The 17,354-nt window shown below is 44.4% G+C and overlaps 1 protein-coding gene across 1 annotated transcript in view; it reads left to right on the top strand.

The window, feature by feature from the left end:
• Nucleotides 1-1,242: 1,242 nt before the first annotated feature.
• Nucleotides 1,243-17,354, top strand: part of igf2bp3 (insulin-like growth factor 2 mRNA binding protein 3) — a gene marked incomplete at its 3' end in the record, with an annotated part of 33,726 nt that continues 17,614 nt past the window's right edge. The window contains exons 1-6 of the mRNA XM_083769851.1: nt 1,243-1,755; nt 2,715-2,775; nt 9,430-9,478; nt 12,837-12,888; nt 13,529-13,592; nt 15,910-16,188. Coding sequence (XP_083625977.1) covers nt 1,581-1,755; nt 2,715-2,775; nt 9,430-9,478; nt 12,837-12,888; nt 13,529-13,592; nt 15,910-16,188 — 680 coding nt within the window. The 5' untranslated portion in view covers nt 1,243-1,580. The remainder of the gene's footprint in view (nt 1,756-2,714; nt 2,776-9,429; nt 9,479-12,836; nt 12,889-13,528; nt 13,593-15,909; nt 16,189-17,354) is intronic.

Genomic DNA, 17,354 nt, shown 5'->3' with positions numbered 1-17,354 from the left:
GTCATTTTCACATCGTCTTAATGGCAGTTGTGCAATCTTTTTCTAAACATGGATTCTACATTTGAGTCAACACACACACACACACACACACACACACACACACACACACACACACACACACACACACACACACACGGCAGCGTGGCAGGCAAACCCCTCCCTCTTGGAGTGCACGCACAGACTCATGCCTGAGGTATAGCAGAGCAGGTTCGCCATATGCATTCAGTCGGCGTGGCGGCGGGGCAATGCTATTTCAGTTTGTTTAAACTCCCCGAAAGTTGTGTCAAGAAATAGGTGGGGCGGCAGCACAGCAGCCTTCTTCTCACTCCGTAAACCCCCCTTACCATCATGTAATGTTGTGTGAACGAACACGCCGCCGGACAAGTCGGGGGCGTGCGGCTGGACTTTGCATTGTGGATCATAGGACGGAAGGGAACCTTGTTGAAGAAGATGGATGCCATCATTTGAATAGTAGTAGGTAGTAGGCTACGTGTCATTCCCATATTGACCGCGGGGCCCAAGAAGCGACGCAGGGCCCTCCCTATCGTGCATTCTCTAAAAGATCCGAGCGTGTTCATGATGTGCAAGCATACAATTTAACAATATAGTGCGATATCATTTATGAATGGCCCTACCCCCTTTCCCTTCTACACTACCGTGCCATCTGTAAAGCGCTCTTATAATATCACCATGGACGCGCTTTGGTGGTGCGCACAGTCACTCACAAGCCCCCGCAATATCATACCAGTCCCCTGCTATGGGTGTGCGTGCGCGCACCCCCCGTTTTACTATTTCGCCACCGACCAATGAGAATCGAGTATTCGGCACAGACTAGAGAAAGGCACACGAATGTGATTCTAGTAGGAGATACACTGGGTTCTCACGGAATCCCTTTACGCACATACATAGCTAGCCAGGTCCCCCCCCCCCCACACACCAATCCACTCTTCCACTCCTTTTCTCCACCACTCCCCTCTGCTCTGCTGTCCCCACCCCAGATTCCCGTGCAATTTTTTCCCAATCCCCCCCCAAACACTTAATTGAGCAATTGGGCTCCTCACGTGTGGGGTTGATTTGTAGTTTGAACACGTGGCTCATTCAAAAAAGCCGGAATAGCCGAGGATTTTTTTTCTTCTCCCCCCCCTCTCCCTCTCTCTCTCTCAGTCTCCACCACCTTCTTCTTGGTTTTGTACTCAGAGGCGGGCGCGAGCCTTACCGTGTGTGTGACATTCTCTGGTCTATGTCTATTTGCCAGGGGGGGCTTGTTGGAGGAATACAGAAAAAAGTAGTTTTTCCTCCGTTTCACACAACGTACCATCGTTTGGAGACGCGGGATTAAAACATTGAGATTTTTTTTTACGCGACAGAAAGAGAGGGGGGCCAGGGAGTGCGAGCGCAGCAGCGAGGTTGCCAGTCAAATCTCTCTGTGGCTTTACCGACCTGGAAGCACGCCGCGGACACACAACTACTCCGTACTAGTGGTGGAGGCGATCCGAGCTACACCAAACAAACACTGCACATTCTAGTGGGTAAATAGCGATTTGTCCCATCTTAAAAGGGTGTCCCTTTCGGCGCTGAACATGAATAAGCTATACATTGGCAACCTAGTCGAAGAGACGACCGCGGAGGACTTGGAAACTCTCTTTGAGCAGTGGAAGATTCCGCACACGGGTCCGTTTCTTGTCAAAACTGGCTATGCGTTCGTGGATTGCCCAGACGACAAGAATGCAATGAAGGCCATTGATATTCTTTCAGGTGAGATGCTTTATTCATTCTTTTTTTTTAATAAAGTATTTGAACGAACGACGCAAGCACACTGCTGCAAATTGTGGAGATCGCTTTACTTCAGGCCCCTATGAGAGAGATGCATGTAGTCTTGTAGGGTGGGGGTGTTACCAAAAGGATATTTCTCTCCCACAACCTCTATTTGGCCTTTGACACCGTGGACGCAGATAAAAATACATGTATATTGAAATGATGTGGCCCCCGGTGTAATGTACTGTTGATCAGGATGTACGAGCAGCGAGCACACACACACACACAATCACGGGGATATGCATCATGCATGCCAAGGCTTCTTCTTATTGTGGCTTACGCCATTCAGAGTAGTAGGGCGCATAAAGCATGCTGGCCCAGTGGCCCGTGGACACCGTGTGGAGTGCGTGCTATTCGTAAAATATAAGCCACAGATCACTTTTAAAGGCACTCTCTTTGAACTTACCGCTTGTCCTGGTTTCAAAGTGTAGGGCCCCTCAAGTGGCCTAACTTGTTACATTGTAGCACACAGTGTAGCCAGTCTGTCCGCCCATGCTTACACACCAGGTGGTTTAATTGTGCTGGTAAAATGTAGGCCAACTACAAGACCTTTTTGTCTTTAAAGTGTGTATTGTTTGTTAGATGTACCTCAACGTGAATAAACCAATCACATCTCTAAACATAGTCCACGTTAACAGTTAAAACCTCATATATGTACAGTTTTACGAATGGGCTTGATGTCTTATTAATATTCCGTTGGATACTCCAGCGATGTGTAGGCTACATTAGTGTTACATGATTTGATTAGTAATGGGCTACACACTATTTGAGGACTTAGTATATGGCTCAGATATTTTTGTGCAATGGCATACAAATTAGTTCGACTAGATACTAGCAAACGTGTCTCGTAGCAGTTAAACTCTTAAAAAAAATAAAATGGGTTTTATTTCCTTTCCTAGGTAAAGTGGAACTTAATGGAAAACTTCTGGAAGTGGAGCACTCTGTCCCTAAACGTCAGAGGTAGGTCCAGGGTTTACTCGTGGGGGGCTTCCTTCCAGGTTCCTGGTGGCGACATTTTTTTTTCTTCCTTCAGCCATTTTCTACAAGTATTGTTTGTCAAGTGGCAATTCTGCATTTGGTAAACGCGAGCTAGCTGTGGCAATTTTGTTATTCTATGTAGATGTATACCCATTTCTATTTTTGCCCAAATTAAAGCCCGTTTTAACGAATGCTTTAATTTGGGGTCAAATCAAAGGTTGTGTGATGCACTCCTCCCCCCTCGCCATGATGACTGCGTGTGTCCTGAAAAACCATTGTTTTTTGTTTATGACTAATGCCTTTTTTCTTCTCTGCTGCCCCGCCAGTTGGTAAATGATGTATTAACGTCAATGCACGGTATGGTCATACGTAGGCTAGGCTACTAGGCTATCCTGTATGTACATAGTCTATTGCGGTTTTTTTTTAAAGCCAGATATTGCTGAAATGTGCAGTAGGGCTGAGTGAGGCGTAGGCCTGTGTGAACTGAAGTCGTCCATTTGAGAAGGATCTGCCCGTCAGTCTCCCTGCCTGCCCTGAGTTTCCGCCCACCCTACACAACACGACATGGACTCCCAAACGCTAATGGGATGGCAGCTTTTGGGCCCTAGTCATGGAAACCCCATACAGTGTAATCCCCTGTCTTAATTTATGTCCAAATGTACCCAAAAGGCCCCTTATGGGTTCATCTGGAACATTTGTAGTTTCAGTTACAAATGGACAAATTAACAGATTTGTACAAATGGTCACTGAAATTGCAATACTGTAACCAATTTCCATTTTATTTTGACCCAATTTAAGTTACACATTTGGCATTGTGTGCATAATTGGCACATTTGCCATAATTGAATCATTCCTTGATTTTAAATGCGGTCAGTTTTCTTGGTAATCATTCAAAGGATTTTAAACAGGCGTATGTTTCTAAGTATTAATAATCATTTTGTGTTTTGATTGGGCAACCTGTTGACATGTAGTAGTCAATGTAAGTGGAATACATAAGATAATAATTAAAACTACATTGAATGTAGAGCTGAGCACTTTGTGTATAATTTGTTTTAATTAATTTATATGGCAAAATGGTTTCAGTTCACACAGTGATGTGAAATTAAAATGAAAAACCTGTGCATTAGTGGGGGAAATTAACTTTATGATTGGTGGGCTAAAATAGTGGAGTAGTGAAGAGGTTTTCCATGGATACATTCCAGATGGAAGGTGAATTTGGGGTTTAAAATCTGAGCTGGCTCTGGCGAGGAAATTTGACATTGTTATACAATATTATTGGCCAATGGAATGGCCACTCAAGTTTCAGCTATAAAAAAATAATAATGTGTGTGTGTGTATATATATATATATATACATATATAAAAAAAAAATATGCCCTTGTTTAAACAGAAAAAGCACAACTAGTCAATGTTAGCAGTATACTGGCCACACACACACACACACACACACACACGCAGCTCACTCGCTAGTCGGGGATGCGTGTACACTGAGAGCCCCCATTTTGCATTCCAGCCTGCTGAGTATCAGCTGTGGGCTTGGCCAATCAACATAGCTTAACCTTTGAACCCTTCAGTAAGGGGAAGTCTTGCAGCAGTGAGGCAGTCTCGCGAGTCTCACTGTAAGTGCCTCTTACAGGTCCCATACAGTAAAATACAGTGCCATGGGATAGCATGTACATTGTACACACTTGGGGATACTGTGTAAAGAAGGCTCAGGGTGTGTGGAGACGGCATAACGTTTTCAAATATTTTTGAGGGGCACTAGCCCCTCCTATGTCCAGCTTTGAGTGTTTGTGTAAACCCAAACATTACGTAAACACAAACATTGAAGACGAAGGTGACGATGCAAATTGTGATTGGCTGGCATGAGATTATGTATGATAAGAGGGCCCCTCACTTCACATGGGTGTGATTTTGTTTTTCTTCCTTTACTCCATTTCTCTTGACTTTGCCATGTGTCTAGGCTTAAGGATGGTCAAATAGTGTGTGTGTGTGTGTGTGTGTGTGTGTGTGTGTGTGTGTAAAACAGATCACACTTGTGTGAATTGAGGGGTGCTCTTATCATACATCACATTCCGTGCTCAGCCAATCAAATCATCACAAATGTCATTCGGACAATCACTTTTGGCATCTACACTTTTCTGCCCTCACTTATCCTCTGTCTATGTACTTTGCTCAGCCAATCAAATCATCGCTATGGGGTGATCAGCTGCTGTTTGTGTTCACACAAACCCTCAAAGCAAAAAACAATACACATTTGTATGATTGTTAACATTTCCAGCCATTTTACTGTCATACATTGACAATTCATGTCAACATGCTTTAGAAGCACAGATTGTATAAACTTGGAGGGACAACGCTGCCCCATCTTTAAAATGTAGGGGAAAACATGGCAGTTGAAAACTGAGCACCTGGGTGTGTACACAATCTACGGGTGTGAACACAATCTACAGGTGTATCTGTTTACATTAAAAGTATACATTATATTACCACATAGCTTTGGAAAAAAGTGAAGAAGATTGCTTGTTAGCCTGTTGGTGTTATCCTAATCATTCTGCATAAAACTGTAGCTATATGTTTGTCTTGGCCTGTAGTTATTCACTATGTAAATGTTGGATTTGTTCATTTGCTCATAAATATGTAAATTCATCCAACATTTAGAATAAGCCAAACTGTTGTATCAGTGTTTTTATTTTGTGTTGTCTTATACACTTTGACCTGCCTTCCATGGTTATTACGTCTGCCTGGTTCCATAAAACTAGCTAGGCCCTCCTCCTCCCCTACATAACACGGACACACATTTCCTGTCACTAGTGTGTAGAAAGTCAGAAAACGTATTAAGGGATTTTTTTAATGCACTTGAAGTTGACAGATGCCATACAGGGTTTGTTGGTGCGCACACACCAACAAATTAAACGCTGAAACAGAGCGAGCGTGTGTGTGTCAGAACAGTCCATTTAAAAAAAGTGGTGTTCTATAAATAACAGTAGAAATTAGTAACAATTGTCAATGTTTAGGTGGTACCAGGCTTTGTTGTACAATAAGTATGTCCTGGCTCATATTAGAAAAATTCTATGTCACACAGGGTCACAATGGGGCCCCACCTGCAAAAACTGAGATTTAGGGCTGAGACTTGAGAAAGTGGCCCCATGTTTCAGTCAATCGGCAGGTCGAGTTTCCTCAATGATCCTTCACAAAAATATCAGAAATTGACATTGAGTCATCTAGTTTGTTTTGTGCGAGCGGGGTTTGTTAATTTTTTTTTATAGATAAATGTAAGAAATGTAAAAACTTCCAAAAAATCTAGGTACATAATGGTTGAATGTAGCTTAATGGGCATTGGAGGGCCTGTGAGAAGGCAGCAGAAACTAGGGCTGCGTGGCGGTGAGTTATTCAGAACCTCTGCATGCTGAATAGTCAAATGGGTGTTGAGAACCCTTTTTGAGTGTTTGTATCTACTGGTTAGTATTGATGGAAGGAGCTACACAGCATGGTTGGATAGCTGAGAAATGGAGATGAATACGGATGTGGCAAAGTCTCGTGCTGCCTGCTCAACATGGGATTCCTCTTGTGGTTTCATGTATGCATATACATGCTTGCGTACGTGTGTGTGTGTGTGTGTTAGTTACTGTGTTGAGGGTATTTTACATACATACACTTTTCCCTGATCTCAGCTGTGTTGAGAGAGGGGGGTGGCAATGGGGGGAGGGGGGTGGGCTGAATGTGTAGAATGCTGGTTGAATTTAAAAGTAAATAAGGAAGCCGGCCATCTCCTGGTCACACGATGAGCCTATGCTAGTCTCTCCCGGCCCTCCCCTCCTCTACCCTTCCCCATTTTACCCCCCCCCCCCCCTACATGTTTCTGTCAGTGGACTTGTCCTGTGTCCATGGCAACGGGGCCCCACCCCCACAGGGCAGAGAGGGCCCTTGTTACCCTTCCCTGGAACAGGGTTAGTCCTCTCCACCCCACCCCCCTTCCCAAATCAAAGGCTGGAACTGGGGAATGCACCCCCCTCCCCCCCCCATTCCCGGGCTGACTTCCTCCATGTGTGGAGCTATAGGTTAATCCAACTGGAAGTGCTTGGTGCATTTGCACATTTCGCACGGCGTTCCCACCGCAATGCAGAGCATACAGAAGGGGTGGGGGGGTGTAAGGGGGCTGGATCAGCTAGGAATGGCACAGTGGGCCGGAAAGGGCTGGAATTCCTCTTGGAAGCTCATTTGGGAATTTTCTTTACGATTCACTCATTTGGAATTAAGTGGTTTCCTAATGTTTTAAATTAAATCAAATCTGTACACACATGCAGCACGGCTAGCTTGACATGCAGAGGAAAAACGTCTTATTTTTAAAATACATTTTAATTAATGGCCTATGCTGCTAAGCATTCTCCTTCACACACATGTGCATGCCCCTTCATGTGGAAGTTCTTTTTGGGCCTGTGTGTGTGTGTGGCTGTTGCATGACCCGTTGTAAAACCTGCATTATATGCTTTTCTCCCAGCTTGCGTAAATTTCTTGGTGTGTGTTTTGGGGGCTAAAGGTGAATTTATGATGTTTAGGGAATAGGCCCAGGTGATGGATGTTATGTGGTGCCTCCCATTGCTTTTATCTACCTCAGTGGCATGCATGTAGCTGCAGACCCCCATCTGAAAATATTCTGTGCCAGAGAGAGACCCCATACAAGATTTGTGTTATTAGATATTCCCCAAATATAAAAAATAGTCAAAGTTTTTCAAAGATCTACAAGCATAATCTAAAAGCTTTGAGAGCGTGTAGATTGGCTGTTTTCAAATGGCCAATGTATGGTAATATGTGGTTAAACTTTTTAGCAAGGACCTTCACTTTGAAAACCAGTGATCTACCTAAATTGCCACGGATTGTGTATTCAACAGTTTGCACAAGCTGATCACCTGAATTTAAATGTACTGCATGTTGAACTGGATTTGATCACACTTGAGGAAGATTATTCAGGGGTAAGGGCTTGGAAAGCCTTACTCCATAGATAAGTGTGACAATAAGCCTCCATGAGCTCATTAGTTGATGTATGCTGGGTACACAACAAAATCTGTGATTTATCCATTTCTACATTCTGTGTTAAATTAACACAATGCTTTTATGATGCACACACACAGTACACACATCGATATAGTCTACACCTGTAGGCTATATGGATGTCTGTTTATATGGCCTGTATAGAACTGGGTTAGGGTCAGGGTTTTCCCCTGTACGTTGTTTTTTTTGTTGCTTTTTTTTGTGTGAGTAAGGGTCAGAAATTCTGCTTCAGTTCTCAGCTGTATGTACATTGTGTTCCTTTTAGGTTGGTGTGTCAGCAGGCGATGGACTTTGGAGTGGCCGCACACTTTTCCTCACATTTTACATAACATCAGCCACGTTCAAAAGAACACTTGTGAAACTGCCTATGTGACTTCCAATCAACAAGTCATATTGTCTGCATGACCTCCAAAACATATCCCCTTTGTACATCTTTTTTCTCTGGTATTCCAGTGGTGCGCAACCATATATAAATTGGGAACCAAAAAAAAAGAAATGGATGAATTTGAAGTTGCTCATGCTGGATGTAGTCTGCATTGCTTAGTAATTCAGTGACTCTTTAAATGGCCGCCTTCGTTTGGCTCTGGTATGTGTGTGCATATGCCTGTAGTAGTTGTGTCCCCCCCCCCCCCCCCCCCAAACGGCCAGTGACCTGGCCAAGAGAGACTCCCATCGCCTCCTGTCCAACTCCCTCATAATTTAATTTGGTGTCACTTAAAATCCTTCTCTGCTCCTTCAAATTTCCCCAAAGTGTGTGTGCTACTGTGCACGACCATCGTGTACAATGTCATGTTGAACATGGCATGAGTAAAAACGAACTCTGCCAATGAGCAACATCTCACCCGTACAACACACGCAATGAGTACATGTCTTGGGAAGAAAAATAAATCTCATTCAGGGTGGTGTGAGTTTTAGCCCCCCCACCACAAAAACACACAGAATTTTCTCTTGGGATGCCACTGTCTCTCTCTCTCTCTCTCTCTCTCTCTCTCTCTCTCTCTCTCTCGCTCCTCTCACGTCTCCTTCCTTCTCGTCGTCCTTGTCCTCAACCCCCCCCACCCCCGTCTATCGTCGCCTCATCTCCCAGTGCTGTGTGGTGTGAGTGAGGCGGCTGGTAGCGGAGTGCATTGAGATTGATTTTCCATGTTGACCAGGCCCATCTTGTTTTAAGCTATCCAGCAGTGACTTGAAGCACCCCCCCCCCCATGAGTCTGTCGCACATGTTCCACCTGCTGGGTATGGGGAATGGCTTGAAATGGTTGAAAAGGGATTCATCCACAGCTTCTCCACCTGTTTGTTTGATTATCTCTCTACCACCCAGCTGGAATGGAGAACAGAGACCCCACTGATGTCTTCGTGGTCGATGCCTTTAGTTTGTCATTTATCGCACACACACATACACACACACACACACACACACACACACACCACCCTCGGTGATACTCATTATCCTATGACTTAACTGCATTCATTTATTTTTTTCTCTACCTTTCCTCCACCCTTACCCCCCAACACCCCCTTCTCCTCTTTTGCGCTCTGTCTCGCTCTCTCTCTCTGTCACTCTGTCTGTCCTCTCTCTCTCCAGGAGCTGTAAACTGCAGATCAGGAACATCCCGCCTCACATGCAGTGGGAGGTGAGTGCTAACAGGCTGCTAACTGCTGCCAGGGCGGGGCACGCATCGCCAGCCGGCCCCAACTGGGCTCTCATTTAGACTTATGTCTAGAGCTGCCAGAGCTGCCCTGGGGGTTGAACTGAGCACCCTCAACCTATTCGAACAGAGCAGTGGGTGCTGGCCAGTCTTTCTTGATGTGATGGCGTAGAGGTCAGCCTCTAATTATTAACTGTTAGATTTTTATAAGGTTTTAGACCGTAGCAGTGAATGTACTATAGGACAGAGGGACAATGGCATGGAGAGGCATTTGTAACGACTCACGACCGAACCCTACATGTAGAGAGCAGCATCACAGGCATGAACAAGACCTCCCAACCCCTTTGTGTGTGCGCGTGTCTGCACGCACACACACAGTCACACTTCGAACCTTTCCCGACCTTACTGGGCATTTATGATGTCTTTAGTAGTTTAGTGTCAGTTAAAATACCCCAAATTTTCATTTTATGTTCCATTTGCTAATTGCGTGCACATCCCTTATGCTTTTCTGTCTGTACTGTCCAGAATTTAATGGAACACGTCCTCTGATCAGAGCTAATTAACATAATTAATAAATACTGTATGGTCACTGACTTTGCACATTGGTTGTGACTAGTTGCTCATGGGTTGCGAAAACGAAACACTATTGCTGAAAAATGTCCCATGTGAGCATTGAGCCACAGTGAATGAGAAATATTTAATTATTTTGGATTTTGCAGTGCTAAACTACAAATGTACACTCTTTAATATTCTCATGCATTTCCCGTGTTCATTTGATTATTAGTACATAATCCACAGCTCGGTCAAGGAGTCATTGAACTGGGAGGTAGCTGGGAACGGGTGACTGCATTTGAGTTGCTAAAGTGGACTGAAGAAGTGTTTCTGTCAAACCCTGTCTTCATCTTTATATTTAATGGTTCAACATCAGTCATCAACTAAAATCTATTTAACTGGTGTCTGTGGTACAGGTGTACTGCATTGGGGTGTAATTTCCTGTCTTGTGTGTCAAGTGTGTGTGTGTTCATACATTGTATTTATCATGTTTGTTGACAGCAGATAAGCGAGTAGACAATTTATAGTACAGGAAAATGAAGATTGTCTTTCACTAGAGACAATGGTGCAGGCCTTTATTTATTTTGTAGAAAGCTTTATATATATATATATATATATATATATATATATATATATATATATATATATATATATAACGTAAGCCATGAAATGGTATAATTAAAAATTGTATGTTATGTAAAACTAAAGCAATAGTTTTTTTCCCCCTCTCCTCCCACAATTAAAATAATGCTGTGGTATTGTTTTGGCTTGCCATGGGTTTTATGTGTGGTTAATATGCTAGTATTCTTACAAACATGGGACATAACACTTGATCATTTATGTATTTCTTCTGCCTCTGGAAGTTTGATCTCGTGAGACATTGGATGTATGCATAACATTAGATCCAGTAGCATTCGCTACCCTTGATTATCAAATGGCTACAGGCTGGTCCAGCGTTTTCTAATGGTGGGCCTCGTTATGCCTACGCATGATGTCGCTACGCTGCAGTTCCAGATCCTCCCATGTTGCTAGTATGTGGCAAGCAAGCCTTAAGCTCTCAAAGGTGACATGGAAGGGGTTTTTTTTTTTCAATTCCCCCCCCCCCCCCTTGGGAGGGGGAAGGGTTGGAAGAATGGTGAGAATAGAATGAGATCTTTGGCCTTGTATGTAGCTTATCGGGTAGATAATGTGTCTCGTATGTATAGCCACGGAACGCCAGGCTGTAGTAGTGTGGTGTGTTCACCAGCCATAGTGGGGTGGGTGGCCCTGGACTCGTCTCCTTCCCCTTTCGCCTCCATGTGCTGCCCTGCCGACTCACAGAATGTGTAGCATGAACGAGCGCCCCTCCCCCAGCCAGCCACCACTTCCTGCTGGAATGCACGACCCCACCCTTTCCTGAATGGCCTGGATTTCCATTGGCCGGGCCCCCCCTGGACAGATGGGCGGCTCAGCCAGCCAGCAACCGGCAGCTCTTTGACTTCAGGGAGCTCTCATATCTGTGCAGGAGCAGCCCCCAATGATGGGAATTGGAGATGGCAGGGAGGGGCGGGAGGTAGTGTCGTTGGTGGGATGGTGGAGTGGTGGGGGGTGGGGGGGAGAGGGTGAAGCAGCCTGGTTGGCTAGGAAGGGGGGTTGAGCTGCCGGGGGTGTGGTTGTCCATTTTGACTGAGCATGGTTTGCAGGTCTTTGGCATGTAACGCTGTTCTTGGAACCTTTCCCCGTTTTGCCCTCACTTGATCACACATATGTGAATTTGAATCCTGTCACTGCCATGTTTTGACCAGGTAACACATTTGATTAAACAAGACACTGTCGAGGTCCCACGTATGCATTAACCCATTCTGACCTGAGATCAGATTCTAAAAATGTCTTCCATGTCAGTTGCTCTTCGATTTTTCAAAAATAGCAGACCTACAAGCTTGTAGATCTGCTATTTTTAAATAGCTAAAGCATAACGTGATGCTAACATCAAAAGAGGTTCCTGCCTAAAATGGGTTAAATATTGGGATTTGTATAACTAAATGCGATCCGTCATCACTTGTTCACTCGTCTGTTAAATGACTAGTTGTCCAAAATGTTCTGTTCTGTAACTAATAATTTTGTTACATTTTTATATGTGCTATTTAGTGGTGATTCACTGACCCCAGAAAACCTTAAAATAATAAAATCCAAAATGAATTTAGCACACCACACTAGAGTCCATATTCAGTGGGTAAACATTCTGCGAAAATGGTGCAATGTGGCCCTCTGGAGTGAGTGGAAATATAGTGGCCCTCTCCATTGTTAAAGTTGCCCCTCCATGCTCTGGTCAATGCAGTATATAGGATTAAGCGTTTTTTTTTTTCTTTTTGGTTTTTTTAAAATATTTTATTGATGGTGAACAGCAGACATACAGGACATGGGGCAGAGAGATATGGGGAGTGACATGCAGCAAAGGTTGTCAGGATGGGCATCAGCAGCCTAGGTGCCCGGACCGCAGATACACCTGTGATTTTTAACTTTTCAAATGAGTGTTTCGGAGTGTCTGGATGTGCTTCCTGCCAGTGAGCTGGGCTGGTCCCCTTGCAGATAAGCTTTTCGCTGTTGTGACAGTGCTAATGATTACAGATGAGAGCAGCCTGCTCCAACCAAACCTCGTTTCCTGGAGCATTTCATTTGGCCTTTTGGATTTGACCTTGTATTTCATGTAATGTAGGTGACGAAGCTTGTGCTGCAGTTTAACTTCATCAACTTGCTCCGGATGGGCTAAATGCCTGAATGTCTAATACGGTAATGTCTTTGTTTCCTGCAGGTGTTGGATGGTATGTTAGCCCAGTATGGTGCAGTGGACAACTGTGAACAGGGTAATTATGTCTTTCTCTTCTTAACCCATTAAGACCTGAGGCCGATTCTACAAAATGCCTTCTAAATCGGTAGTTCTCGCACTTTCAAGATTTGTCAAATGGCAGATGAACAAGCTCAGAGCATGGTATGAAGTGACAAAGCTGAGCTTTCATATCTATTTCTTTTAATGGCAAACGCTAAAATCTAATATGGGGACCGCATGTAATTCAGACGGGGCATTAGTTACGACATGCATCCGCATGTCGAACTAGCGTCTGCTCCCGTGCTTGCGGTTATGGTTGGGTTAGGAGATGAGGTGGGTTGTCATTTGTCGGACCAATGACTAGTCTGATGACACAGATGCTTTCCTGGTTTTACCTAATCTAATACTGTTGGTTTGGGCATGTGTTAATGTTGTGTCCACCCGGTAAATCTCCTGTAGTCTAGTTTACCAGTTGGGTGGAGCAAATGAAGATAAATTGAATGACTTGAGTTATAAATTGGGTGAATGGGGGAATTAAAACCTGTTGTCAATGGAGACCCTCCGTTTCCTATGGGAACTTCAGGTCCCCGCACAACAAGCTCTAAAGCCCACGAGTGTGTTTTCCAACCGGTATGCCATTGGTGTTCTTGTATTGACTACTCCCTGCTCTCACGCAGTGAACACAGACACGGAGACTGCAGTGGTCAATGTTCGATACGCAGCCAAGGATCAGGCCAGACTGTGAGTCACACTCTTTCACACGCGCAAAACACATGCACACTCTGCCTCTGCCCAACACACACTCTGCCTCTGCCCAACACACACTCTGCCTCTGCCCAACACACACTCTGCCTCTGCCCAACACACACTCTGCCTCTGCCCAACACACACTCTGCCTCTGCCCAACACACACTCTGCCTCTGCCCAACTCCTAACATCACACTCTGCCTCTGCCCAACTCCTAACATCACACTCTGCCTCTGCCCAACACACACTCTGCCTCTGCCCAACACACACTCTGCCTCTGCCCAACTCCTAACATCACACTCTGCCTCTGCCCAACTCCTAACATCACACTCTGCCTCTGCCCAACACACACTCTGCCTCTGCCCAACTCCTAACATCACACTCTGCCTCTGCCCAACACACACTCTGCCTCTGCCCAACTCCTAACATCACACTCTGCCTCTGCCCAACTCCTAACATCAAACTGTGTTGCCTTGATGCATTGTGGCTTTTTTTTCCTCCATCGTCTAATATTCCCAATAGCCTCAGAATTAGCTACTTTTATGTAGTTTCTCATGTAATGCACCTGATTCCTGCTTCCGCCTCCCTAAATCTTATTTGATATGTCATGCAATAAGCAGTGACAGAAAATGCCCATTTGGTGCCCCCTGGTGTACATGCTATACACTGCAGTGGTGTGTTTCATACATGCTGTCATGGAAGAGCTTCGATGCCTTATACTCTGTGTAGTTATTAACCTTGACCCCGCTGTGAGAAGGCATGGCTCAAATGTCGGTACTTGAGTGAGAGAGATGAGTCTGTTTAGTATTTATATATGAAACTTATATACTTTCCCTATTTTCAACTGCTTTATTATAAACTTGGCACAAAGTTTGGAAACTTACATTTTGGTCTGTTATTTCTCCCCTTTATTGCCTTTAATAATACCCTTGTTTTGAGTTGCTTAGCAAATGTGAGAAACTACACATATTATTGGCCATTTTTACACTTGTATTAATTTTTACGCTGTGTGGAAGATCCATACACGGCCACAGCAGCTTGGCACCTCCTCCTAACGCTGGTCACCAACCTAGCCACGTTTGTGGGATGTGGCATCCCATTCCTCAACCAGGATTTGTTGCAAGTCGGCCAACAGGGTTCTGTTGGTTACTAGCACGCACCGCATGCCCAAGCTGATCCCAGTGTTCAATGTGTTCAATTGCGTTGAGATTTGGACTCACGGCAGGCCATTCCATCCTCTCCACTCCCAAATTCTGGAGGTACTCCTCCAGAATGATCCTGGCTGCAGCTGTGTGGGGGTGAGCATTGATTGTCATCCTTTAGGGTGGCGTTAGGGTCCCATATTCTGAAGATATAGGATCGCCGCTGGCTTTAGAATCTCATCCCGATATCTCACTGCATTGAGATTTCCTTCAATCATGACAAGTTCTGTCTTGCCTGTGAGAGATGCCGCCCCCCAAGCTGTTGTGGCTGCGTATGGATCTTCCAGATGCTACTGAGTTTCCTAACACTGGGTGTATAATTAATAAAGTGTAAAAATGGCCAATGTTACTTTTTATTTTTCCTTAGTACTGTGGGAGAGTGCAATCATCCAATCCGCTAAGCAACTCAAAGCAAGGGTGAATGCCAACCATTGCCATTTTTGGCAAATGTTTTGGAGGCACTACCCACACGTTTAGCTCTGCTGCTCATTCCAGGAATGCCAGATCCTTACAAGCTATACCTTGTTGTAAAGATGCCTAATCAACAATAAAAACAATATAAAATACAATACCAATTGGCATTATTAAAGGGGAGAAATAGCCAACCAAAGTTACGTTTCAGAACTTTTTGTGCAGAGTTTTTGGACACTTGCTTTGTAAAAGCTCCTTTGAATTGAAAGTTTAGTCTTTTAGCTTTAAAGGATTCAGGAAGCAGTCATAATTTATAAGTGCTACACTCAGCTATACGAGGGGTTGGCTTTTATTCAGAAGCGCTTGCCTCTCAGTGTTCTGGCTCGGTTACTCGTAGCTTGTGTATTCCTTAGCCTTGACTGGTTGGACTTTAGTGTTTTTTCAGACGAGGTAAAGGGATGAGAGCCACATAATGAGCCTTAAAATTGCTCATTGTGTGCATTGAAGCTGATCTTGTCATATGCTGTTTGCACAGATTGCTTTCCTTCTATGAAAGTCAAGCTGGTTATATATTGTTTCTCATTTTGCTACCTATGAATCTGAACATCTTATCTTACCAATATTTGCTAGAACAGCGCAGAACACTTCAGTGACCTCACCCTGACTGTCGATGTTAACAACCTCCTTTTACTCACCAGAGCCATGGAGAAGCTGAATGGATTCATGATGGAGAACTATGCCCTGAAAGTGTCCTACATCCCAGACGAGACGGCAGCGACAGATGCCCCTCCAATGGGGGGTAGGAGAGGATTCCCTCCCCGTGGACCCCCGCGCGCCGGCTCCCCTGGTCTGGGTGCACGGCCCAAACTTCAGTCGGACGTGCCCCTGCGAATGCTGGTCCCCACGCAGTTTGTCGGCGCCATCATCGGCAAGGAGGGAGCCACTATCCGTAACATCACCAAACAGACTCACTCAAAGTACGTTTTGAATCGCAGGTGTCTGTAGTTGCTACTTGGCAATGTAAGACTGAACAATGTTGACTACTGTGGTACCCACAGTGGTGTTGGCATTACTCTTGTGTGGTGTGAGATGAGTCCAGGAGTGCCTTGGGATTTTTTGTGACAACCACACATTATTTAGTCTTGATTTCGCAGAGAACAGTCCTTGATTCTGTGGCTGACTTTGAAAAACAGCCAGTAATCAAGCAAAAATGGATTTAGTTTTAATTATCAAGGAAAATCCTTTATGAAATGGATAGTTAATTGTAATACCATTCTAAAACAATTTGTAACCCAGTAATTGAGTCAATGTTACTGGTTTCAACATTTTCTTTGTCCCTCTTGGGCAGATTTATTTTGCAGCATAAGTTCAGGAATTGCAACAAAAACATACCATTTATAAAAAATGTTTTGAAACATTATGCCTGTAGCTTTCATGCTGCCAGTGACTGTAGAGACTTGCTGAGTTCGCTGTGCAAAGCCTGCCTTTAGAACCTGCCTTTTCCTAAACGTTTTTCATACACACAAAGCGGCACATGCTCGCACGTTGTGCACTATCCCCATCTGACTGCGAACTGGATAAAAAAACCCCAGACAAAACAATTCTCTGCCATTCTGCTTGATTTCTGCGCTGTGCCGAGAAATCAGCATAGTGTGTGTGTATGTATGTATGTGTATATATATATATATATATATATATATATATATATTTATATCTCTCCCAATTTTGGAGAAACGTAGACCACTGTTTGTGTGATGACGGTGGAATTAAACTCCTAATGGTGCTCATTTGAAGAGGCTTGTTCTTTAATGCAAAATGTACCTGATGCTGAGCTACAGAAGAGCATAAGCTCATTGACAGACTGTCAAGAGACACATTTATGAAACGCAGCCTCTTGTGATGTTCTGGGTGAGTTGTCAGGCAGAATTCCCAGAGCTTACTGTAAAAGCAAAATGTGCATGGCTAGGTTGGAGATAGAAAATTAGGCTCTGTCCCCGTCTACCACTATAACCAGGAATAGTTTGACTCTGTGCAAAACTAATCTTGGGCTTCTTAGCCCACCAGTCGTCTCCAGCTTGATCCCTGGTCCTTGTTCACATTCGGTTGAAAATGAAAAGGGTGTGACTGTGGAGTTTGCATGTTC

Source organism: Protomyctophum parallelum (genome assembly GCF_964188405.1).
Source record: "Protomyctophum parallelum genome assembly, chromosome: 1".
Classification (NCBI taxonomy): Eukaryota; Metazoa; Chordata; class Actinopteri; order Myctophiformes; family Myctophidae; genus Protomyctophum; species Protomyctophum parallelum.
Note: the sequence above shows the minus strand (reverse complement) of the source record. Positions and strands in the feature narration are given on the sequence as shown.